At 43.6% G+C, this 26,648-nt stretch overlaps 1 protein-coding gene across 1 annotated transcript; it reads left to right on the forward strand.

Moving 5' to 3' along the window:
- The first annotated feature begins 2,224 nt into the window (after positions 1–2,224).
- Positions 2,225–11,485, forward strand: GPX6 (glutathione peroxidase 6). Its single transcript, XM_055323211.1, has 5 exons — positions 2,225–2,311; positions 5,575–5,728; positions 9,114–9,231; positions 9,726–9,825; positions 11,279–11,485. Exons 1-5 carry the CDS (start codon positions 2,225–2,227, stop codon positions 11,483–11,485), a joined length of 666 nt encoding a protein of 221 aa, XP_055179186.1.
- The last annotated feature ends 15,163 nt before the right edge of the window (positions 11,486–26,648 follow it).

The following is a 26,648-nucleotide window of genomic DNA, read 5'->3' on the forward strand; positions in this document are numbered from 1 at the left end:
CTTCCCCATGGGGAACCTGCTTCTCCTTCTGCCTATGTCTCTGCCTCTCTCTCGCTGTCTCTCATAAATAAATAAATAAAATCTTTTTTTTTTTTTTTTAATGAGTGACATCAACAAAGTTGATCTTTAGAAAATTGGAGCAGAGGCAGAATGTGGAAGAAGACAGACCCAGCGGGAAGGAAACAGGCAAAGGGGCAAAAGCAAAATTCCTGTAAGCAGGTCATGAAACAGGCTCTGGAGGAAACAAGGGAAACTGTAGCTCTGAGATACCCTCCAGTGGACCAGCGATGTGTTCCTCCTGCTCCGGGTGTGCTCCACACCTTCATTTCTCGCTGCTGGAGGCCAGGACCGACCATGCTCAAAGCTTACCAGGAATATTGGAACAGGAGTGTGAGGAGCTGGAGTTTCATTCAGGAGGCCATTGGACCTACTGATATGGTCCGTAATGCAGTGTCTCCTCGTGATTGCAAGATGAGCAAAGGCACACGACTCTGAAGATTTAGTCACAACTGATGATGCATTTGGAAGAAGAACAAGAGATCTACAGCAGGAATCCAGAGTTGGCTTTCATGTCACCATTACCAAACTGTGAGCTCTAATATATCACTTCTCTCTGCTTCTTTTTCTCAAGCATAAAGCTGAGTGTCTGAACGGTTGCTTACCTGTGCCCAGTGCTGGCATGAGTCCTGTAGAGTCATTATTACTGCTCAAAGCAGTCCTAGCAAGCAAACTCTATTAATTACCTCTATTCTACAGATGGGAAAACTAAAGTACAGAGACGTTAACCATTTCTGAGTCAAGAAGCTGGTCAGTGGCACACACAGGTCTTGAACTCAGTGGTGTCTCTGTCACCTCACAGTTGGAGGTTCAGCCATTATTTTGAACTGAGGAGGGGGAGAAGCCAATGTGTGTATAAGTCTGTGCCCAAGGAGGGAGCCTCCTGCAAGTTGCTGTGAATGCCCTGGGTTCTGCAAGGCTTGGTCCCCCTGGCAGGTCTACAGGCCTTTGGGAAGAGCTCAGAAATCTGAGCCAACAAGAAGCTTATGTTGCAAGGGGTTCCCAAGAATTCAACCCCAGCCAACCTTGCCCCAGGAGCAGAGCACGCCTTGAATGTGGACCCGAAGGGCAGGTAGAGGGGCGGGCTGGAAAGGGCCTGACGCCAACAAGGAAGGAGTTATCAGAACATGAGAGACTCTTAACTCTGGGGAACAAACAAGGGGTTTTGGAAGGGGAGGTGGGAGGGGGGATGGGGTGACTGGGTGATGGGCACTGAGGGGGGCACTTGATGGCATGAGCACTGGGTGTTATATGTTGGCAAATCGAACTCCAATAAAAAAAATATACAAAAAAAAAAAAGGAAGGAGTTATCGCCTTAATTCACAAGGAGCTTAGCAAAACTGAGCCGCCCCCAGGGAGCCGCTAAGGGAGGGGGGTGGGGGCAGGAGGGTGGGAGCCACCACTCCCTACCCCTTCACCGATTCCCTTTCCAACAGCTTTCCACTTGCTTCCCGTTAGGGCCTCAGAACAGCGTTTTGGAGCAGGCAAGGCCGAGATGACTGCAGGGCTTTCCAGAGAACAAGAAACTCCAGCCTGTGCCCTTCTGGACTCAGTTTAGGGCTCTATTCCCCAGGGCCTCCCCACTGCGGAGGTGCTCCTCAGCTGTGCCACCTGCATCCACTAGCTCCTGTGTCCCCCTCAGCCATGCCACCTGCACGCACTAGCTCCTGTCCAGGAGACACGGTGCCCTCCAAGGCGTCTGAGACACTCAGGCCCCGCGGCTGGACCTCATCACTAGGAAACACAGTGCGCTGAGACTAAGTGATGGGAGACTGAGGGGCGGGTTGGAGGATTAGTGTCTCGAGCTTGACTGCATGGAAACCACGTGACGATCTTGTTTTAAAAAGCAGATTCTGATTCTGGCTTTTCTTCCTGGACGCGGAGCGAGTACCCGGGGGTCCCAGTCCCTTGGGGAGGGTGGGCACAGTACTTCTGACCCCAAGGAGCGAGGCCTCCCACGCTACTCGCCAGGAGGACTCGCGGGACAACAGGTGCAGGTAGCCTCTCGGATGCCCTGGGGGCGGCGGGGGGGGGAGCGAGGGGGGCTCAGGTGTGTGCACGCGCGTGCACTGATCTGCGATTGGAGGACACCTCTCCACTCCCATCCCCACCAGGGCTTCAAAAGTGACTGAGGCCCCGGACGCACCCGGATCCGTGCGCACCAGCTATGCTCCCGCAACTCCTGGCTTCGGCTCTTTTCCCGCTGCTCCTGGCCGGCCTCGCGCAGCCGACCCAAAACACGCAAAAGATGAAGGTGAGTGTCCCACTGGGGAGCCAGCGGACTGCAGCACCTGGTGACTAGCCTAGCCTCCAGGGATGCGAGGAGTTCTCTCTCGTCCTCTCCAAGGCCGAGAGCACGCCCTGCTCAGCAGACCTGTGCACTGCTTCTTGGAGGCGGGGGCCCTGTGCCTTTAGGAAAACATGAGTCCTGAGGCCCTTCAGGTGTGTGTCAGTGGGCCATATGCTTGGAGGACGATTGCTAACATAAACCGGGGGTGGGGGTGTTTACGTTACAAGAGTGAAGTTACACTAACTAGAGCAAAGTTATGGTGGCAACACATTCGAGGAGGTTCTAGAGGGAGCCTGGACCTCAGGTACCCTGCCTGGGGACAGCTGGCCGCGGGAGAGTCTGCTTCTTTCCTTTTCTGCAGTCACCACCCACCAAGTTTCTGATTCAGCGAGTCTCAGAGAACCAAGAACTTGCCTTTCTTTCTTTTTCTTTTTCTTTTTAAAATTCAAGTTAGGGGGATCCCTGGGTGGCGCAGCGGTTTGGCGCATGCCTTTGGCCCAGGGCGCGATCCTGGGGACCTGGGATCGAATCCCACGTCGGGTTCCCGGTGCATGGAGCCTGCTTCTCCCTCTGCCTGTGTCTCTGCCTCTCTCTCTCTCTCTGTGACTATCATAAATAAAATAAATAAATAAATAAATAAATAAATAAATAAATAATAAATAAAATTCAAGTTAGTTAACATATAGTAACATAATAGTAACATAACAATGTAGTATTGGTTTCAGGAGCAGAATTTAGTGATTCATCAGTTGCATCTAACACCTGGTGCTCATCACAACAGGTGCCTCTTTCATGCCCATCACCCATCTAGCCCATCCTCCACCAACCTCCCCTGCAGCAACCCTCAATTTGTTCTCTTAACTCTGTGAAGTTTTGCTCCCCTCTCTGTTTTTATCTTATTTTTCCTTCCCCTCTCCTATGTCCATCTGTTTTTTTCTTAAATTTTACATATGAGTGAAATCATATATTAGTCTTTGACTTATTTTGCTTAACGTAATAAGCAAAAGTTCTGTCCATGTTTTGCAAATGGTAAGATTCCATTTTCTGATGGCTGAGTAATATTCCATTGTATATATAGACCACATCGTTTTTATCCATTCATCTGTTGATGGACATCTGGGGTCTTTCCATAGTTTGGCTATTGTGGACATCACTGCTATAAACATTGGGGTGCAAGTGCCCCTTCAGATCACCTCATTTGTATCTTTGGAGTAAATACCCAGGAGTGCAATTGCTGGGTTGTAGGGTAGCTCTATTTTTAACTCTTTGAGGAACCTCCACACAGTTTTCCTGAGTGGCTGCACCAGCTTGCATTCCCACCAACAGTGTAAGAGGGTTCCTCTTTCTCCACATCCTCACCAACATCTGTCATTTCCTAAGTTGTTAATTCTAGCCATTCTGACCTGTGTAAGATAATATCTCACTGCAGTTTTGATTTGTATTTCCCTGATGATGAGTGATGTCGAGCATTTTTTCATATTGTCTGTTAGCCATTTGTAGGTCTTCTTTAGAGAAGTGTCTCAGGAACTTGCATTCCTAATATGCCCTGGTGATACTTGTTCAGGTCCTCAAATCACTTTGAGTGCTCTGTTAATGGGTCCCTATGATGTGTAAGATGATGCATGAGAAATGCTCAAAGACCAGCATTCGTAACACTATTTCCTTTTCAGAAATAATAATAATAATAATAAAAGGCAACCTGTGAGAGGACAGCCAGGTCTGTCAGCCACTACTGCCTGGCTAGGGTACAATTTCAGCTGTGGAAAGCCATCTTGTGAACTAAAGGCTGCATTTTTTAGTGTCTGGATCCCTTCAAGCTGGAGCAGAACTGATCGTGGAGTCGGAAAGACCCAGCCTTCCAGCCTAGTTTTCTTGGGATTTGGCATCCCAGCTTACAGGGTGGCATCCATGTAAGAGACACATGCTGGGTGTTGGTGAGCCCAGAGCTAAGATAGCACAAAGGCAGGAGGCATACAGATGACAGCTCTTGCAATGATTTCCATGTGACTTTTTCTATTACGTATTGAGAAGGACAAATAGTAGAATTTTTTTGGCATGGAGCCAAGTTGACCTAGGGGCATGGAGATGACAGCTCCTCCAGCAGGGCTTTCCTAGGCTACTATTCCCGAATATTTGGAGCAACGTGTTTGTGCTCAGATGTGTAGGAATGTATGGACATCTTGCCTGGTGTCCTGATGGCAGATGCACAGACTCAGGAAACGAAAACAGTTTGTTGACCCTGCTCTCTTCAGGAGAGCTTGCCCACCGGCTGTTCCCTTACTGCTCCAGGCAAACTGTTATGGACTGAGATCCCTTGAAACTCACTTCCATTCATTCTACACTTCTCTGACTTTTGTGCACACCTCCAGGAGTGTGGAGCTCCTCAGAAAAAAGCATATTGCCTTTCACGCCAGCTCCCATCTGCCTATTGGCTTTGGCATGTTTGCGGGCAGGAAGCTTCTTCCCGTTGCTTCCTGTCTCACTGTCCCTACCCAGGAGCAGTCAAGGCCACCTCTCCACAATGTAGGGTACAAGAAAGGGTACCAAGGATGGGTTTTTCATCCCAGTGAGCAGCCCACTGGCAAAGCTCTGGGAAGGGCCTCCGTGGGATCCAGATGAGGAGCGTGTTCCTTGCCCTGTTCTGGGGGAAGGAAATTGCAGTTTAAGAACATCTAGATGAGACACTGATGTCAGATTACAAAGATCTCTTAAGAAAATATGAGAAGGGCTGGAGCAGTGGGAGCCTGGTGTCAGGATGCTGAGTGTCAGAGGGTGGAAGAGAGTTGTGTTAATCTTCCAGGGAAGGCAAGATCATCACAAAGTACTTGTCCTGCCACACACACACACACACACACACACACACACACACACACTTTTATAAGATTTTATTTTATTTTATTTTATTTTAAGATTTTATTTTTTAAGTAATCTCTATGCTTAATGTGCAGCTTGAACTCACAACCCCAAGACCAAGAGTCGAATGCCTCACCAACTGAGCCAGCTGGGCACTCCCACAAAGAAAGGGTTTTAACTTACATAACACACAATACTAGAATGTATTTGCCTCGCCATAACTAAAAATATTACTGGAAAAAAGTCTCTTCAGTTCTTAGAATTCCCAGGTATTACATGAAATATCTTTGAGCACTTTGGAGAAGCCCCTGGATGCTGGGAGTTATTGTTTATCTTATGATCACATCATTGTGGTTATTTTTGTTACATTCCAGGTGGATTGCTATAACGGGGTGATGGGCACCATCTATGAGTATGGAGCCCTCACCCTCAACAATGAGGAGTACATTCAGTTCAAGCAGTATGCCGGCAAGCATGTCCTCTTTGTCAATGTGGCCACCTACTGAGGCTTGACAGCTCAGTATCCTGGTAAGAGCTCATGTTTCAATTCTTTTGGAACTAGCTTTGTCAGATGGCCATATTCTAATTCCAGAGGTTTTCCTAATTTATTACTGAGAGGAGAGAGGTGGGGGGGTTAAGTGGTTGTGTGAATCTGTCCCCCTGAATCCTGTCACTGCTCTACTCCTTAGGAGGTCAAGAGAATCATCTTCAGATTTGAGAAATGAGATTCTCCCAAAGATTTAATCAAAGACCACCAGGAACATATCTATCACTGAACAAGTGGTACTTGTTGTTCGATGCCCTGAGGGAGAACACATACTATAGGGAATCATGGAGCTTCTCAGTAAGAAAGTGCTAGAAAGAACTTATTTGAGAATCTGGGCTTCTGTTAGGTACTTTGGGGAAGGATTCAAAGAATTGCTTTACTCTGAATGGGCTGCTGTCAGGAAATGAAATGGGGACAATTCTGTGACCATGATTAAGATATGTCTTAATAAATCATATCTACAAGGTCGGAGGAATAAAACAAGGCTAAAACTGTAGTTGGTAAAGAAGCAGAAGTCACTTATATTGACAAGAATAGGGAGATGCATGGCCATTTTTGCAATCTGGACAAGGTCCCTGTTCTGTGTTAAAACATGATAATGGAGTGGTCTTGTTTTTGTCTTGATCCATCATGATCCTGACATGACCATGATGTATGATGTTGATGTCCTGTGAGACTGTTGACAGAACACCAGGCCCCAGCTGTGACCCCCCCCCCCCCGCCCCCAGGCCCAAAAGGCTAGCTTCCCGGGGCTGCCTGTATCCTCCTCATTGGTGACTTCTGGGAACGATAGCAGATCTTTTGGAAAATGCTCTTGGGTTCCACAGTACCTCCATGTGATGGGGAGATGGAAACGTAGCTTTCTTATGGGTGGTCTTTGGTGTAATGGCTATTTGGAAAGATGCTCCATCTTTCCAAACCTGCCCCGACCTTCTGTGATAACTGAGGTGGATTTTCTTTGTGCACTTGTGGGGAAGAGTTTGGTTTCTCTGTTGATCCAGAAAAGGTTATTTAAAGTTTTAGATGGATTGAAGTAGAGATAAATGCAGTTTCTGACAAGCCACAAACAATTTTTCTGCTTGAGGCCGTGAGGGTGGACCCTCCATGAACCGAATTAGTGCTTTATAACAAGAAACCTCACAGAACCCCCTGGCCCTTGCACCTTGGGAGGACACAGTGAAAAGCCTACCATCTGCAACCTGGTAGAGGGCCTTTGCCAGAACCGCCCCATACTGGCACCATGATGTTGGACTTCCAGTCCCCAGAACTGTAAGAAATAAGTTCTTGTTGTTCATAAGGCCCCTGGTCTACAGTATTTTGTTATAGCAGCCTAAAAGGACTGATATAGAGGGGGCTGCTTGATTAGGCAAAAACTATATTGAAATACCTCTTCCTTCAAAGAACAACAACAACAACAAAAAAAATGGTTCACATTCACCAAAAGAATCTAAAGACTTTTTACATTTAATGGTGAAATTGTGCTTCAAATGATACTTTCAAAAGTACAGATTATAGGAAGAGAATTTCAGGATCACTTTAGATTTATTATTTTTATGGATAACCGTAGGAAACCTGAAAAGCTACAGACTAAATCTTTGCTTAATGTATATAAAATCTCACAGTTTAGTATCAGCAAGTAGGAAATTTCCTTCCTTTAAAGAGTTAAATTTGAAAATATTATAGTAAGTTTAAAAAGTTCTAATATATAGATAGCAGTTCCATGGAATGCAAATTTGCTTTTAAATCTGTTTTAATTTAATTGTTAATTTAAATTTGTCTTGAATAGGAAATATATTCACAACATTGAAAGTTTAAAAGATACCAAAGGATTCAAGAGTAGAAACTTTCAGGGATCCATGGGTGGCTCAGTTGGTTGAGTGTCTGACATTTGATTTCAGCTCAGGCCTTGATCTCAGGGCTGTGAGTTCAAGTCCTATGGTTGGGCTCCATTTTAAAAAAAAAAAAGTGAAAACTTCACATTTTTTCCTTTTGGATAACTACGATCATCAGTTTATGGTGCATATTTTCATAAATCTTTAATGTAAATGCAAGCAAAAATCCCATATACACAAATACACACAACTGATCCTGCATCTTGCTTTTTCACATAATACAATACTCAAATGTTCACCTGTGAACATTCCAGTATGTTATGAGTTTCCTCATTTATTTGATGGCAGAGTTTTCTACTCTGTTGCTATGACATAACTTAGTAAACTAGTACATGAGAATTTTTTAAAATGTTTCATTCTAATTTTACTCCAGATGGAGAAATTGAGAGAGTTGGAACCATTTGCCAGAGGAAGCAGGGTCTGCTAAGTGTTTCTGCCATAGGAAGGACATGTTCTTAATGGTTAAGGAGGAAGGTGGGTGATAATAAGTGAAGACATGCACAACACCAGGAAGGCTCTCTCACTTGAGAATTTTTGGCGGGGAGATCCTGGCAGGTGGAGCTGAGTCTGAGTGGGACTGGCTGGCATTGGTACTGGGAACTGAGAGTGGAGCTGAAGATGGAAACACGGTACAGGTGTAGACGGACAAGGTAGAAACCCTCCAGGCAGTAGTAAAAGTGGAGTGGAGTTTGTAGCCTGGAATCCCAGTGAAGGTCCCAAGGAGATGGCATCAGTCAGATCACTAGAATTGACAAGACGGTAGAGAGTGCTCTGGAGCCAGACTCAGGTATTGGCTCCCTTCCACAGCTCCTAGGTGAGCATACCAAAAAGCGCTCCTGGGAGGATGCCTGGGGTGTCAGATGTGTCATCATGGGGCATAGTTGGGGGAAGGGGGGACATTTCCATTTATTTGCCTTTTCCTGAAAAATTTTTGATCGGTCAATCAATCCACTCCTAAGGTAGGTGGCAGTGGCATTTAAGTTTTAATTTCCTTCAGAATCAAGCAGAAACTCACCCCACCCTACAGGGCTACCCAATCTTTGTAGGAGCACCCCTATTGGATGGTGCAGTGGAGGTACATTGGAAACCACCGCACAAGAGGTATGTTCCTGGAAACCTGCATTCTGGCTTTTTGCTCTGCCTCTCAATCCCTGTAATCTCTTTTTTTTAAGATTTTATTTATTTATTCATGATAGACAGAGAGAGGCAGAGACACAGGCAGAGGGAGAAGCAGGCTCCACATTGGGAGCCCCACGCGGAACCCGATCCCAGGACCCCAGGATCACGCCCTGGGCTAAAGGCAGGCGCTGAACCGCTGAGCCACCCAGGGATCCCCTCAATCTCTGTAATCTTGAATATTTCCCTTACAGTCCTCACTTTATTCATGTGATAAATGAATACATCCAGAGGTCTCTCACTGCTGAGGGTAGGGCTAGAGGCCACGCTACTCATGATGCTTGCTGTCTCCCTACAGAACTGAATGCACTGCAGGAGGAGCTGAAGTCTTTTGGTGTAGTTGTGTTGGGCTTTCCCTGCAACCAGTTTGGAAAACAAGAACCAGGAAAGAACTCAGAGATTCTTTCTGGGCTCAAGTGAGTACTTGCTTAGGACACTGCCTAGGTCCTGGCAGGGTTTCCCTTCCTCCTTCTGCCTGGAGGTTCTCCTCTTCTGGAAACTTCCAGGGCAGGTGGTGGATCACAGGGTTCAAGAACATCATTGTGAGGCTTGCATGCAAACTTGCCCTGCTGGCAATGCTTAAGCATTCATTCTGCCTCGAGTTCCTTGACGGTGACACTAGGGGAATATCTACTGGAAAAGAAGCATAGGGCAAAGGAGGGAATGTGGGGAAATAGAAATGAATTGGGAATCCTGACTGAAAAATAGTGCCCTCCAGTTTTCATGGAATTCTCTGTTGGCTCCATAAAGCATGAGGTCCTGGCCCCTAGAGACCTATTTCCTCACCTTCCCTGTCTTCCATCTCTCCCTCTTTATATCTAACTTCCTTTTGTGATAGAGGTGTGGTGGCCATTACCATCCCTCTTTGTCCTAACTTGGACCCTCTTGGGGCCCCTCTGTTTCATTGCAGACATGTGCGTCCAGGTGGTGGCTTTGTCCCCAATTTTCAGCTCTTTGAGAAAGGGGATGTGAATGGAGAGAAAGAACAGAAGGTCTTTACCTTCCTGAAGGTGAGTGACTATACCTGCCCTGACCAGGTCAGGTAGGTAGAGGCACCCTGAAAGCCTGGGGCTCATTCCTAGGATTAAGGTTGCACTCCTTGGAAAGAAAAGCTCAGATAAGTTCAGGAATCAAGGCAATATCCATTGAGAGGCTTGAGCTTCAAGTATAGGAATCAGAACATGTGGCAGGTCTGATATGAACTGCCGCCCCCTACTGAATGACACTGTCTGTTCATTTGACAGTCAGCCATGGAAGCCCTCGTAGGTGTAAGGAGCTGTGCCATTCAGGGCACTCTCAAATATCCATGGGGCCCAGCTCCTCCCTGAGGGACCCCTATGCAATCAGGGTGACAGACATGGAGCATGTAGAGTGCCATGTGGTAATATACATGTGGACCTGAAAGTCACAGCATGTTTAGAGCTGCAGAAGACCACAGAAGCACTTCGGGTTCTCTGAGACCACTGGTTCCCTCTTGCTGGCCTGCCAAACAAGTCTGGTCCTTGTTGAAATTTTCATCCATCCATGGCAAACTGAAATAAAAAAGACAATGTGGGGGGTTTTCGCAAAATTCCACTTATTGACTATAAAAAGACCATCATTAACTCTGATATTGAATTAATATTTAGTTAAATTGCACAAATTACCATTTGTGTTGCCCAAAAATGGTGATATGATTGATTTTATTTTCTTTAATCTAATACTTACAAATCTGTTAATGTTTAAATTTACAGTTATAGTTGACTTTTGATTTTTCTTATTGTCTATTAAAATAAATGTTGGTTATTCTGCATTAATCTCAAAAAAAAATAGTTGCTGAACTTTTATCAGACTACAAAGCCCTAACTCTGGGAACCATTACTCTAAACCAAAGCATTTTTTTCAGCTAAGAAAACCAAAACTATAGAAATGACTTATCAAAGAAAATGGAAGATATTATTTTACTGAAGCACCATAATATAATCATGGGAAGGGCAGGCAGGGAAAAGAGGAATATTTTCTGTTTATCATCATACTCTCTAGCTCTTGGTTGGTTGATTGCTGATGCATTGAAATCCCTGTGGTTCACTGGGATCCCACCTGATAGTTAATAAATTGAGACATATGATGGTGAGTAGACTCTCTAGGGTTGGGGATAAGACTGGACCACAGTCCTATAAAATGATGGTCTTTTATAGTCAATAAGTGGAATTTTGCGAAAACCCCCCACATTGTCTTTTATTTCAGTTTGCCATGGATGGATGAAAATTTCAACAAGGACCAGACCTGTTTGGCAGGCCAGCAAGCGGGAACCAGTGGTCTCAGAGAACCCAAAGTGCTTCTGTGGTCTTTGGCAGCTCTAAACTTGCTGTGACTTTCAGGTCCACATGTAGATTACCACATGGCACATGTGGTCCACATGTAGATTACCACATGGCAGAAGCAGGGGGAAAAAAACTTCTCTTTTTCTTATCTCTGCTCCAGAACTCCTGCCCTCCAACCTCTGATCTTTTGGGCTCATCAAACCAGCTCTTCTGGGAGCCCATGAAAGTCCATGACATCCGCTGGAATTTTGAGAAGTTCCTGGTGGGACCCGATGGGGTCCCTGTCATGCGCTGGTTCCACCAGGCTCCCGTCAGCACTGTCAAGGCAGACATCCTGGCCTACCTGAAACAGCTCAAAACCGAGTAGAACAGGCCAGAAAGCATCAGCCCCTTGCCCCACACCTAAAAAACATGGTGAACACTGGATCCATTTTACTTTATGTTCCTTCCCACTCGGCATCCCAATGACCGTATTACCCGAGTACGTGTGCACACCAATGTCCATGTGCTCATATGTGTGTTTGAAAACACGGGAAAGAATACCTTTCTCCCCAGCTCCCTACTCCCAAAATATCAAGTTTTTCCACTCCATTCCCAAGGAAAAGCATATTTCAGGGTAGATGGTTCAGACTATACAATATCCCTAAAAAGGCAATCCCCAGAAGTTCTGACTCCATCCTCTCTCCATCCTGAAGGTTTAAAGAAGCAGGAGCTGGCAGCACGACTCCCCAAGATCTCCTTCACAGCCTTTCTCTCTTCCAAGATAAACCTGCGCTGTTAAACTCTTCCTCTCCCAAATAGGCCTTTGCTCCTCTGACACCCTGTAGTTCTCTGTAGGTGTTAGTGCGGAAGCCTGGCCTCATATGAAAGGAGGGCATCTCCATGATGGTGGGTTCCCAAGCCCCTGCGGTCGGACCCTACCAGAGCCTTCTTGGGTGCCTGTCCCTTCGTGCATTCAGGCCACGGCACCTGGGCAGGGATGTCTTTTCATTCTGAAGGATGGGTTTCCCCTCAGCCTGAGCTGCCCCTCCTTTAAACTCCTTCTCGTCACTGTCAAATAAAGAAAATTCTGCAGCAGGTGGGCTTCCATCAGTGTTTCCTGCTCCCAGGTTATGTCTGGGGCATCCTCCTCTGTCATTTTGTCCCTGCTTCCTTCAATACCTGACCTAGCTCCTCAGTATTTTGTTTTTCTCTAACACACTCTGGACCTTTCCCTGACCTTTCCAGAAGGTCAGGTGCGGCTGGCTGCTGGGGAGCTGCTGGGACCTGGAGAGCTGGGGAGCTGCTGGGACCTGGGAAGCTGCTGGGACTGGGATGTAGCCACCCCCTGGACTGGGAGAGAGTGTGGGAGGCAGCCTTGCTTCCTCCAAACAGAGACACAGCCCACCTATAAAATTCCTTCTCACTGTTAGAAATCTAAAACCACATAAAACCAGAAGTAAAGTATGACAAAGCCTCCCCCTAATCAGAGGAGTCAAGAACATGCTGTTTTACCATCACAGTCCTTTATGTGAGATGATTTCAGGACAACAGAAACTAATAACACGAACTAAACTTGTATGAGGAAGTGAAAGAAAATAGCTGCTTTTCTTATCCCTTTCAAAACTACTTTGGACATATTTCAAATACTTTTTAAAGTTTTTGTACTTTAAAATATTATTTTTCACTTGAAAAGTAGAGGGAATTTAAGTATTAGCGGTAAAGTGAAACACAAGTCCTATTGTGTACCAAATAGAAATGATCCCTGCCTTAACCCCTAGATAGCAGTGTGAAAACTGACCAAGCCAGGGACACATGGGAAGTGATTCAGATTTGGGGACTCCAGCTTCCAAGATGAACACAGGCACCCCTGAAGCCCTGGGACCAGTAGTGTTCACGTGGTCCTCGAGGAAGATGTGGCATTTACATGGTAGCTGCCACAAAGGAGGAAGCTGGGGTCTTGCCTCCAGGAGGGGGCTGCTTCTAAAATTCAGAGGCAAAAAAGTAAATAAATAACTCATAAATAAAATTTAGAAGTGGTAGACACATATGGAAAATATTTCCAAACGTTTGGACATTTTATCTTCTTGAAAGTCTAGGAAGGAAGGAATCTCTGGCCGTGTGTGGCCATAGCCATGAGGTGTGGGATTTCTATGGGCCTGGCAAGCACCAGGGCAGCTATGAGGCCATGAGGGGCTCCAGAGCCAGCCGGCAGTGGTGTTGAGTAAAGGTGTTTCGTTGTTGAGTTTCTCCTAAGTCTCTGATGTCCTGAGAACCCCCAGGACCTCAGTAGTCCTCAGAAGGGATCCAAATCCATTATTTCCAGATCCGAGTTATTAGGGTCCGGGAGGATGGGGCCATGTAGTGTAGATTCAGCCTAAACCCAAGAACTGTATTCTCTGAGTCAAAGTTACTGCTCCAGGGGAGCAGCCTCCTTGAATCCATGGAAAAGTCTCGAAGTAATAAGGAAGAGTGCTCAGCCTCAACCTGAATGCATTGTGTTGAGGATCTGCCAAAGGCTCCATCCTGAGCAGCTCTGACAGCTCTAAATTCTGATCTCCTGGTGCCCACCACGGGCTGACCCTGAACAGAAAACCAATGTTAAACTGGGCACAGCCCAGATCAGAGAAGTGCGAAATAACATCCTTGCATAGGGAGGTGAGTGTCCTGGGGGGCAAGTGTGGGGCAGCAGACCTGATCAGAATGATGCCCATGATGATGAGAATGTAGATGTCTTATAAAGGGACAATCAGAGATAAAGGTTTTCCACTTCTCCCTTGATCCCTTGCTCACCAACCCCTATAACAGAGCTTGATACCAAGGAAAGCCACAACCTTCCAGGAGCAAGCAGAGTGCCCAGGACAGTCTTGGGAGCTCCAGCCCGCCAAAGTAGTTAGAACCTTACTGTTACTGTCATGGTAATCATCATTACCTCACTGGCACTATTATTGCTGCCAATTTTTTTCTTTGAACCAGAGGTTCCCACAGACTATCATGCAAATTAGATAAACCTGAGCTAATTAATTCCAAAACTAGGGTTTTCCCATACATCTACCCCATAAACCACCGAACAGGTGTCTAAAATGATGAATGCCCAAAACCTTTGAGAGGGTCCCTGGGCAGGACAGGCAGGTTCTAAAGTCCAGAGAACCAGGACTCAGGCCCTCGCTAATAATTTATTCCCAGAGTTTCAAAGCATCCACTCCTGGAGGGAGGCCCCAACAGTTTCCCTCATGGTGATTACTGCATAGATGCCATGCCTTCCCTGAGGACCATGTAAACACTGGGAGCTTCTGGCCTTTAAGATTGCTCATGTTGGTTCTGGAAGCTGAAGCCCCCAAATCTGAGAAAGAGAGGGCCAAAGTCCATCCCAGAGGACATCAGGTGTTATCCTGTGGTCTCAGAAATACTCAGTAAACAGAAGCTGAGACTAGGATTCAGGCAAACACAATTTCCTGAGTGGTTCCAGAAGCAAGAAATCAGTGAAGCAGGAAGGGGCAGAAGAAGAAAGAAGATAACATTAGATTTCTGCCAGAGCTTAGCTTCAGAATAAATCACACAATTTTATTCCATCTTGAAGGCAGAGGGCTGGCCTTGTGTAAGTCAGATTGGTCAACTATTGGCTGCAGAATCACCCACGGGCCCCAGGGACATAACCTCCCAGAGCAGGTGGCCCCTTTGGCAAATGAAACTCTGAAGAAGGGGCAGCTGTGAGCCACTAGCAGCCAAAACTCAGCATAGTTTGGGTGGATGCACTGTCTATGTAAGGCCCTGGAGGCTACCTGTTCCCCTCCACAGATAATTCATTATAGCACAGGTCCTCATTCACTCATATTTTCCCTTTCTCGTCCTCTATCAATAGGGAATTAATCTCCAAGTGATATCCTCTGACCACCAGCAACAGCATCACCAGAGAACTTGTTAGAAATGCAGTTTTTAGATCCCTCCCAGACTCGTTGAATCAGCAGCTCTGGGGGTGAGGACAGCAATCTCTGTTTTAAAAAGCCTTCCAGGTGATCCTAGCACATGCTACAGTCTGAAGACCACAGCTCCTGGGAAGGGAGGGTCTGCAGAAAATATTGTCATTTTGGCACAGGAGGAATGAGGAGAATTTCTCCTATACTTTTTTTGGTTACCGAAGCTCTGCTCAGTGTTGGCCACACTGCATCCCCACTCAGCCTAGGACCCCAGTGTTCCTAGGACCCCAGGGTTGACACGGACAATTCAGCCAGCCCCTTGGCTTTAGTGACATCAGTCTCTGACCTTTGTGGTTTCCAGGTGGGTCCGAATCCAAGGTGTGGTGTATTATCTGACAGACTCCTTCCTTGATCAGACCTTGGTCAGGCTCTTCTGGTCCCCTTCTCCACCAGGTTTTGACTTCAGCCAGCCTTTACCAAGAATCCTGCTCCGTCAGTTTATCCTTCTGCCCTTGATATGTCATCTGGTGGTATTCTGTCCATTGCTCTCACTCTGCCTATTAGCTGTAGGTCCCCAAGTGTCCCTGTTGTGTTCAGAGCTGAGTTCAGCCTTGCTCTCCTACTGCCATACTTGCTCTCTGTGGCAATTGTCTTAAAGTCTTCATTACTGTTTTAACAAGTCAAAGCAATTTCCCTTTAACACATCTTCCCATAGACTCAGATGTATGTTGTGATTTGTAGCCAAGTCTCACCTCCTGTTCTCCCTTCACCCCCTGCTGCCCATTCATCCATTGCTCTGACTAGAAGTTTTCTCTTGCCCTGTCAAGTTTCAGGCCAGAAACACTCTTTTCTTTGAATCTGGGAAGCTCCTGATAGAGATTCTGCTCCCCTCCCCATCCCCTAAATTTTCCCTATGAAACCATACAGACTATCCACCCTTTTATTCCTCTGCAAAAAAGGAGAGAGTGACATACTTTTAATTCTTTCAGATGCCCTTTGGCCTCTGAAATGCAGTGGTCTCGGCTCTGTGTGAAGCATTTCATATCCTCAGGGCAACAACTGGAGCATACATACAGCTCAAATCAATTTTTAGATGATCATTTCAGAGGAACTAAAGAATTAAGATAACAGAATCTTTTCTTTTTTTTCAGATATTTCTCTTTCCAATTTCCCCTGTTTATATCCTTTGCGTCCAACAGACAAATCAATAGGAAATGAAATTGTCACCAAATTATTTTTGGAGAACCTGATACTCTAATACCTTAGCCTCATACCCTATCCCTAACAGCCTGAGCCTAGGGACTCCTATGAACCTCAGAATTATTCACATACAGGACAGTGGGAGCCTACTCTAGAAATACAGAACACTCAGCTTGATGGGTTCATGAAATAGGAATTTGCTATATTATTTGATAATATTCTGATATGGAAAATGGGAACACAAATTGGATGGATAAAGCCTATATGGATCATAAGCTAGTAGCTTTATGAGATAAAGGGGAAAATGCATAGGATGTGCAAAATACAGATAATTATTAAGCAAGTAAGCAAGTCGCTGGTGAGAAAGGCAGAATTCATAAATTGTGTTAAATATAGATAGTAAGTACATTAGTAACTTGCAAGATACATTAAAGATAGATGGAATGCAAGGATTATATGATGCAACAAATTGGAGTGTTACTTAGAAAGTAGTAGAAACATGCATGGTAATCAAAACTAAATGACATTCAGCAAGGCAATTTTTCTATTCCCTTTTTAGGGAGAACTGAGTCTCAAACGATGACTTCCCACCAAAGGAGGGGAAATCATTTATGACTTTGTCTGTTTAAATTAAAGAAAATAAATTTTAATTAATCAGCATGTTCTAAGGGCTCTAAGGGTATCTTCTGTCTTCAACACATATTCCTAATTTGTGAAGTTATGTAGAAACCATGCTCTTGATATCTGCCATCAAGTTCTCCGGAAGTCAGCCACTTTATGCCAGTACATTTTTGCAAACCATGTCTACAAACCCTAGCCAAAGTGTGAACTAACTTTAAACTTTCTATTTCTTTCTATTTCTATTTCTTTCTATTTCTACTTGTCTTCTCTCAGTCTAAGAGACAATGGGTAGTTGATGCACATCTGGCATTAGATACATGTGATATAGGGCCCAGGGAAAAAAGACTGTGCCAGATGCTCCATAATTGGTTGTTCATCAGGAACCAAAGCTCACACCCATCCCACATGTTAAGAGGCACTGTCAGTCAGGGGTCAGAAAGTAGCATGGATTTGAGGATGAAGGGCTTACCTTGGAATTTCAAATGCCATGGGGCTATGGCTCACTCTGCCCCTTACAGTTCCACCAATCAGGTTGCCCAATGGCTACAACTCCCTCTATGAAAAAAAGAACAAACTCTGGACACTGTTCGCCATTGATTAGGATTGATTTTTATAATTTGGGGGGCAAATTCAACTATACCTTATGGTAAACTTGATCTAGAATTTTTTGTCCAGTCAAAGACTCAGATTTGTATCTATATGGACTATAAGCTTCTCTAGAGACAAAACAAGTAACATTTTTAAACTAGAATTTTATCTTTGGACTCGTTGGCTTATTGATGAGTTAACTGAATTTATAGTAATAACTCTCAGTCAAATCAAATTATGATTTCACGATAATAGGTTATACTTAGAATGCTCTATGAATGCTGTGATTGCCACAATTAGGAAAGATTTCTTATTTGAGCCTAAACAGCAAGTGACACTATATTCACTTGATGAATATGAATGAACTATTCCCTCCCTCATGAGGAGGGAATGAATGAAGGAAAGTCATCTAGAGTGATTCTCTAGTTTCTAGATTGTGTTGATAACAAGGAGAAAAGTAATCATTGGAAGGACCTGATGAGTTCAAGTCTCTGTGGTGGAAATGACTTACAGGCAGCTGTCTATCATCCTATCAAATTCTAAATAAGTCTATGTGAGAAAGATATTTAGAAGACATCAGCATATTCTGGATAGTTTAAAGATGTGAATTATGGAATCATATGGATATTCTCTCAGAGAGGAAAGTAGGAAAATGAAAGAAAACCTAGAAAATATCAATATTAAAAGGATAATTCTTGGGGCACCTGGGGGGCTCAGTTGGTTAAGCATCTATCTTTGGCTCTGGTCATGATCTCAGGGTCCTGGGATGGAGTCCAGAGTGGGGCTCCCTGCTCAGTGGAAAGTCTCCTTCTCCCTCTCCCTCTGCCCCTCCTCCCTGCTCATGCTCTCTCTTTCTCTCTCTCTCAAATAAATACATAAAATCTTTTTTAAAAAATAAAAGGGTAGGAGCACGTGGGTCACTCAATTGGTTAAGCATGGGACTCTTCCTTTTGGATCAGGTCATGCTTTGGGGATCATCAGATTGAGTCCCACATGGGGCTCCCTGCTCAGCATGGAGTCTGCTTGAGCTTCTCTCCTTCCTCTGCCCCTCCCCTGCTCACACATGCATTCTCTCTCTTTCTAAAAACTAAGTAAATAAAATCTTTAAAAATTAATTAATTAATTAATTAAAAGAGTGAGTCTCCCACTTACACCAGATATTCAGGTTAGAAATATATTTTATTCAAGTCTCTGGGGAGTTTTGGGCCAGAATGAGAAATTCCATTCCCTTAGAATTTCTCTACAAAGATACACATTAGATATACTCAATATCTCAATTTCAATTTTTTCCAGCATTTTAAAATTTCAAATCATAATTTGAAATTACTGAAAGTTATAAGTGGAGACACAAAGATTTCTGTCTGGTGGAAAGAGGGAAAGATGGTGGAGGAATAGGGGTCATCAACTCACCCAGCCCCACCAACTTACCTAGATTACTTTCAAACCATCCTGAACACATACGAATTTGACCTGAGATTTAAAGAGAGAACAGCTAGAACTACAAAGAGAAGGATTTTCGCTTCTAGCAAGGTGTGTGTGTGTGTGGGGGGGGGGGTAAAAAAGAATCAAGTGGGGGAGGGGCCCCGTGAGGAGCCGGGCTAAAGCCAGGCTGCAAAAGCCTCCGGGACCGGAAAGCCCAGCCTCAGAGAAGCAGGAACTTTAAAAAATCTGCACCAGATTCTTCCCTGATGGAAAGGCACTTAGCAGGGAAATCGGAGCAGAACTACAGCAGGGGCAGTGGAGCCTCCAGTTTTCCGGAATCACTAACAGAAGTAGTGCGCCCCCCTCTAAACTGCGCCACAAACCTCGGGCGGATCTCAGTAAAGGGCTGCAGCAGGGCATGGGGAGAGGCCGGTAGGTCAGGCAGGCGGCTCCCCATGGAGGGGTCTGCGCCCTGCTGTCTTTGGGAGCCGTGCTGGGAGCATGATTCCAGGCCCCGAATCCCAGGGCGCTGGGTGGACACAGTCCACGATCCTGCGTTCCCCCCGCCGGCCCCACAGGCGGAGGCGGGGAGGGCACAGGACAGCGAGGACTGTCCTGCCGCCCAGGGCCCCCAGGTTGTGCAAATCAGTGCCCCCGCCAGCCTGGGAATATCTAGGCCAGTGCGGACTGGGAGACTGTGGTAGTTACTGCGGAAGCTGACTCCAGAGCTGGAGAGCTGGCCCCCGCCAGTGTTGTTGTTTCTCTTTGTTTCACCCAATGCCTGGGAGGGGCGGGGCGCCAGGGAACAGAGGCCTCAAGGGGTAAACAGCTCCCACTGAGCCCCGCCCAGCAAGGGGCGGGGCATCTCCCGCAGGTGCACACACCTGAAAATCAGCACAGCAGGCCCCTCCCCCAGAAGACCAGCTGGAAGGACAGGGGAAGAGTAAGTTCTTGACCAAGAAGTGCTAGAAAGCTCCAGGGGGAGTTGAAGGATTTATAGTATATAGAACCAGAGGGTACCCCTCCTATTTTTTTCTTCCTTTTTCGAGGACAACTCATTTTTATATCAGACTGTAAATTTTCAATTTTTTTCTCTTTTCCCACCTTAACTACAATATTTTACCACTTCTTCATTTTTAAGATTCTTCCTTTTTGACTTTCATATTTACACAATTAACAGGTCCTAGATATATTTTCCACTTCTAGATTCCCTTCAACACACTCAATTTTGGGAGATATACGAGATATGTTTTTTTGTTTGTTTGTTTTGTGTTTTTTGTTTTCTCTGCCTCATTTTGTTCTACAATGGCAGAAGTTAATACCTTCTAAAACATGACCAGCATGCACCCAGAACCAAGTGGTATACCGTGCTGGTTCATTCTGTGAGATTCCTCATTCCAATTCTGCCCCCCTGTTTTATCTCATTTATGTTCTGGTGGTCAATGTTGGGGCCTTCTACAAGTATTTCTGGTTTATATAAATTTGGGACTGAGCATCTTCTAACATACAGAACTTATACTCAGAAAAAATAGGATCCCCTTTTAGAGCCCCTCAGGTAGACTACATTCTCCCTCCACTACAACTTTGACACCACCACCATCTCCTAGTCCCCCCCCCCTTTTCTTCTTTTTTTTTTCTTTTCTTTTTTTTTCTCTTCTTTGTTAGGATTCTTGGCCTTTTATTTTTTACTACTTTGTTTTAAAATTTGTTTTTCACTTTAGTGGTCCTTTTGTTTTGTTTCATTCTGATCTTTGTTTTCAATTTCTGGTCCCTGACCTTGACAGAATCATCTAGGGTGAAATTCACTTAGGTCGTGGTTTATATTCTTGACTCAACCCACTCATACAGCCACTCTGCACTGAGTAAAATGGCTAGAAAGAAGAACTCACCACAAAAGAAAGAATCAGAAACAGTACTCTCTGTCACAGAGTTACAGAGTTTGGATTACAATTAGATGTCAGAAAGCCAATTCAGAAGCACAATTATAAAGCTACTGGTGGCTCTGGAAAAAAGCATAAAGGAATCAAGAGACTTCATGACTGCAGAAGAATTTAGATCTAATGAGGTCAAAATTAAAGATCAATTGAATGAGATGCAATCCAAAATGGAGGTCCTAACGACAAGGGTTAATGAGGTAGAAGAAAGAGTGAGTGACGTAGAAGACAAGTTGATAGCAAGGAAGGAAGCTGAGGGAAAAAGAGAAAAACAATTAAAAGACCATGAGGAAAGATAAGGGAAATAAATGACAGCCTCAGAAGGAAAAATCTACGTATAATTGAGGTTCCAGAGAGCATTGAGAGGGACAGAAGGCCAGAAGGCATATTTGAACAAATCATAGCTGAGAACTTCCCTAATTTGGGGAGCAAAACTGGCATTCAGATCCAGGAGATAGAGAGGTCCTCCACCCAAAATCAATAAAAACCGTTCAACACCTCAACGTTTAATAGTGAAACGTGAGAATTCCAAAGATAAAGAGAAAATCTTTAAAGCAGCAAGAGACAAGAGATCCCTAAATTATATGGAGAGAAATATTAGATTAACAGCAGACCTCTCCACAGAGATCTGGCAGGCCACAAAGGGCTGGCAGGATATATTCAGGGTACTAAATGAGAAGAACATGCAGCCAAGAATACTTTATCCAGCAAAGCTCTCATTCAGAATGGAAGGAGAGATAAAGAGCTTCCAAGATGGGCATAAACTGAAAGAAAATGTGACCACCAAGCCAGCTCTGCAAGAAATATTAAGGGGGGCCCTGTAAAACAAAGAGAAAGCCCAAAGAAATAATCCATAAAAACAGGGACTGAATAGGTATTACGATGACACTAAATTCATATCTTTCAATAGTAACTCTGATCATGAATAGGCTAAATGATCCCATCAAAAGACATGGGTATCAGACTGGATAAAAAAGCATGACCCATCTATTTGCTGTCTACAAGAGATTCACCTACACCTCCTTAGGTGTACCTAAGGACACCTACAGCCTGAAAATGAAAGGGTGGAGAACCATTTACCATTCAAATAGTCCTCAAAAGAAAGCTGGGGCAGCAATCCTCATATGAGATAAATTAAAGTTTATCCCAAAGACTGTAGTAAGAGATGAAGAGGGACACTATATCATACTTAAAGGGTCTATACAACAAGAGGACCTAACAATCATGAATATTTATGCCCCTAATGTGGGAGTTGCCAAGTATCTCAATCAATTAATAACCAAAGTTAAGACATAATTAGATAATAATATACTAATAGTAGGAGACTTCAACACAGCACTTTCTGCAAATGACAGATTTTCTAAGCACAGCATCTCCAAAGAAACAAGAGCTTTAAATGATACACTGGACCAGATGGATTTCACAGATAAATACAGAACTTTGCATCTGAACGCAACTGAATACACATTCTTCTCAAGTGCACATAGAACTTTCTCCAGAATACACCACATCCTGGGTCACAAATCAGGTCTTAACTGATACCAAAATATTGGGATTGTCCCCTAAATATTTTCAGACCATAAGGCTTTGAAACGAACTCAATCACAAGAAAAAATTTGGAAGAAATTCAAACACGTGGAGGTTAAAGAACATCCTGCTAAAAGATGAAAGAGTCAATCAGGAAATTAAAGAAGAATTAAAACGATTCATGGAAATTAATGAAAATGAAGATACAATCGTTCAAAATCTTTGGGATACAGCAAAGCAGTCCTGAAAGGGAAATACATCGCAATATAAGCATCCCTCAAAAAAATTGGAAAAAACTCAAATACACAAGCTAACCTCACTCTTAAAGGAACTGGAGGAAGAACAGCAAATAAAACCTAGTAACCCAGCAGAAGAAGAGTTAATAAAGATTTGAGCAGAACTCATTGAAATAGAGACCAGAAGAACTGTAGAGCAGATCAACAAAACCAGGAGTTGGTTCTTTGAAAGAATTAATAAGATAAATAAACCATTAGCCAGCCTTATTAAAAACAAAAGAGGGGCAGCCAGGGTGGCTTGGCGGCTTAGCGCCACCTTCAGTCCAGGGTGTGGTCCTGGAGACCTGGGATCAAATCCCACATCAGGCTCCCTGCATGGAATGGAGCCTGCTTACCCCTCTGCCGGTGTCTCTGCCTCTCTCTCTCTCTCTCTCTCTCTCTCTCTCTCTGTCTGTGTGTGTGTGTGTGTCTATGAATAAATAATTTTAAAAATCTTAAAAAAAACAAAAGAGAAAAGATTCAAATTAATAAAATCACGAATAAAAGAGGAGAGATCACAACCCATACCAAGGAAATACAAATGATTTTTAAAACATATTATGAGCAGCTATACACCAATAAGTTAGACAATCTAAAAGAAATGGACACATTTCTGGAAAACCACAAGGTACCAAAACTGGAAGAGGAAGAAATAAAAAACCTGAAGAAGCCAATTACCAGGGAAGAAATTGAAGCAGTCATCAAAACCTTCCAAGACACAAAAGTCCAAGGTCAGATGGCTTCGCAGGGGAATTCTATCAAACATTTAAAGAAGACCAATACCTATTCTACTAAAGCTGTTCAGAAAGATGGAAAGGGATGAAATACTTCCAAACTCATTTTATGAGGCCACCATCACCTTAATTCCAAAACCAGACAAAGATCCCACCAAACAGAATTATAGACCAATATCCCTGATGAACACAGATGCAAAAATTCTAAACAAGATGCTAGCCAATAGGATCCAACAGTACATTAAGAAGATTATTCACCATGACCAAATGGGATTTATCCCTGGGATGCAAGGCTGGTTTCAACACTCATAAAGCAATCAACATGATACATCATATCAACAAGTGAAAAAAAACAAGAACCATATGATCCTCTCAATAGATGCAGAGGAAGCATTTGACAAAATACAGCATCCATTCCTGATAAAAACTCTTCAGAGAGTAGGGATAGAGGGAACATTCCTCAGCATCTTAAAAGCCATCTACGAAAATGGGGAAACACTAGGAACATTTACCCTAAGATCAGGAACACAACAGGGATGTCCACTCTCACCACTGCTATTCAACATAGTACTAGAAATCCTAGCGTCAACAGTCAGACAACAAAAAGAAATAAAAGGCATTCAAATTGGCAAAGAAGAAGTCAAACATTCCCTCTTTGCAGATGACATGATACTGTACCTAGAAAACCCAAAAGCCTCCACCCCAAGATTGCTAGAACTCATACAGCAATTCGGCAGTGTGGCAGGATACAAAATCAATGCCCAGAAATTGGTGGCATTTCTATACACTAACAATGAGACTGAAGAAAGAGAAATTAAGGAGTCAATCCCATTTACCATTGCACCCAAAAGCATAAGATATGTAGGAATAACCCTAATCAAAGAGGTAGAAGAAATGTACCCTAAAAACTACAGAACACTTCTGAATGAAATTGAGGAAGACACAAAGAGATGGAAATATTCCATGCTCATGGATGGAAGAATTAATATTGTGAAAATGTCAATGTTACCCAGGGCAATTTACACATTCAATGCAATCCCTATCAAAATACCATGGTCCTTCTTCAGAAAGTTGGAACAAATCATCTTAAGATTTGTGTGGAATCATAAAAGACCCTGAATAGCCAGGGGAATATTGAAAAAGAAAACCAGAGCCGGGGGCAATCACAATGCTGGGTTTCAAGTTGTACTACAAAGCTGTGGTCATCAAGACAGTGTGGTACTGGCAAAAAACAGACACATAGATCAATGGGACAGAACAGAGATCCCAGAGATGGCCCCTCAACTCTATGGTCAACTAATATTTGACAAAGCAGGAAAGACTATCCGCTGGCAAAAGGACAGTCTCTTCAATAAATGGTGCTGGGAAAATTGGACAGCCACATGCAGAAGAATGAAACTAGACCATTCTCTTACACCATACACAAAGATAAACTCAAAATGGATGAAAGATCTAAATGTGAGACAAGAATCCATCAAAATCCTAGAGGAGAACACAGGCAACACCCTTTCTGAACTTGGCCACAGCAGCATCCTGCAAGATACATCTATGAAGGCAAGGGAAACAAAAGCCAAAATGAACTATTGGGACTTAATCAAGATAAAAAGCTTCAGCACACCAAAAGAAACAGTCAACAAAACTAAAAGACAACCTATGGAATGAGAGAAGATATTTGCAAATGACATAACAGGTAAAGGGCTAGTATCCAAGATCTATAAAGAACTTATTAAACTCAACACCCAAGAAACAAACAATCCAATCATGAAATGGGCCAAAGCCATGAACAGAAATCTCACAGAGGAAGACATAGACATGGCCAACATGCACATGAGGAAATGCTCCGCATCACTGGCCATCAGGGAAACACCAATCAAAACCACAATGAGATACCACCTCGCACCAGTGAGAATGGTGAAAATTAACAAGGCAGGAAACCACAAATGTTGGAGAGGATGTGGAGATAGGGGAACCCTCTTGCACTGTTGGTGGGAATGTGAACTGGTGCAGCCACTCTGGAAAACTGTGTGGAGGGTCCTCAAAGTTAAAAATAGAGCTACCCTATGACCCAGCTATTGCACTGCTGGGGATTTACCCCAAAGATACAGATGCAGTGCAAAACCGAGACACCTGCACCCCAATGTTTATCACAGCAATGTCCACAATAGCCAAACTGTGGAAGGAGCCTCGGTGTCCATCGAAAGATGAATGGATAAAGAAGATGTGGTTTATGTATACAATGGAGTATTACTCAGCTATTGGAAATGACGAATACCCACCATTTGCTTCAATGTGGATAGAACTGGAGGGTATTATGCTGAGTGAAATAAGTCAATCGGAGAAGGACAAACATTATATGGTCTCAATCATTCGGGGAATATAAAAAATAGTGAAAGGGATTAAAGAGGAATGGAGAGAAAATGAGTAGGAAATATCAGCGAGGGTGACAGAACACCAGAGACTCCTAACTCTGGGAAAGAACAAGGGGTAGTGAAAAGGGAGGTGAGCAGAGGGATGGGGTGACTGGGCAGTAAGGGGGGCATTTGATGGGATGAGCACTGGGTGTTATGCTATATGCTGGCAAATTGAACTCCAATAAAAAAGAAAGAAAGAAAGAAAGAAAGAAAGAAAGAAAGAAAGAAAGAAAGAAAGAAAGAAAGAAAAAAGAAAAAAAAGAAAAAATATATATATACAAAAACCCCACAAATATTTCTGTCTTTTAATATTTATATTTTAAAAGAGGAACATTTTCATCCTGCAGAAGAAACAGGTAGATAGATACAATTAATAATTGGCTTTAATTCATCATTCTCAGTCCAGGAACTAGCAATGGACAAAGAAATAAGTAATATTATAAGAAACTTAAAAAACAAGCAATAAAACTAACCTTATAAATACAATGAAATTATTTCCAAAAAATATCTTTTAAAATTGCCTGTGGAATTTCATAACTTGACTCTATATATATATATATATATATATATATATATATATATATATATTTCTTTTTTAGAAATAGATATATGAATAGATGAGAGATGTCTTTTTTTGAGAGATGTCTTAAGTAAAAATCAAATACCATTTATGACTTTATACATCTGTATCTGATGTTCTAAGTGTAATGAATGACAGAGTTTAGGATAATATAAATTATCAATATTGATGTGATAATAATAACGAAAAACATTGACTGAAAGCTTTCCTGTGCCAGGGAGTGTACTAGGACAATAGAGGCAGTGGATCGGTTAACTTTTTTAGTATTGTTATCTCTCAACAAATGAGGACACTGAGAATAACAGACACCATAGGACATGCCGTTTCATTCTTATAGAGTGT

This window comes from Nyctereutes procyonoides, unplaced genomic scaffold, assembly GCF_905146905.1.
Source record: "Nyctereutes procyonoides isolate TBG_1078 unplaced genomic scaffold, NYPRO_anot_genome, whole genome shotgun sequence".
Classification (NCBI taxonomy): Eukaryota; Metazoa; Chordata; class Mammalia; order Carnivora; family Canidae; genus Nyctereutes; species Nyctereutes procyonoides.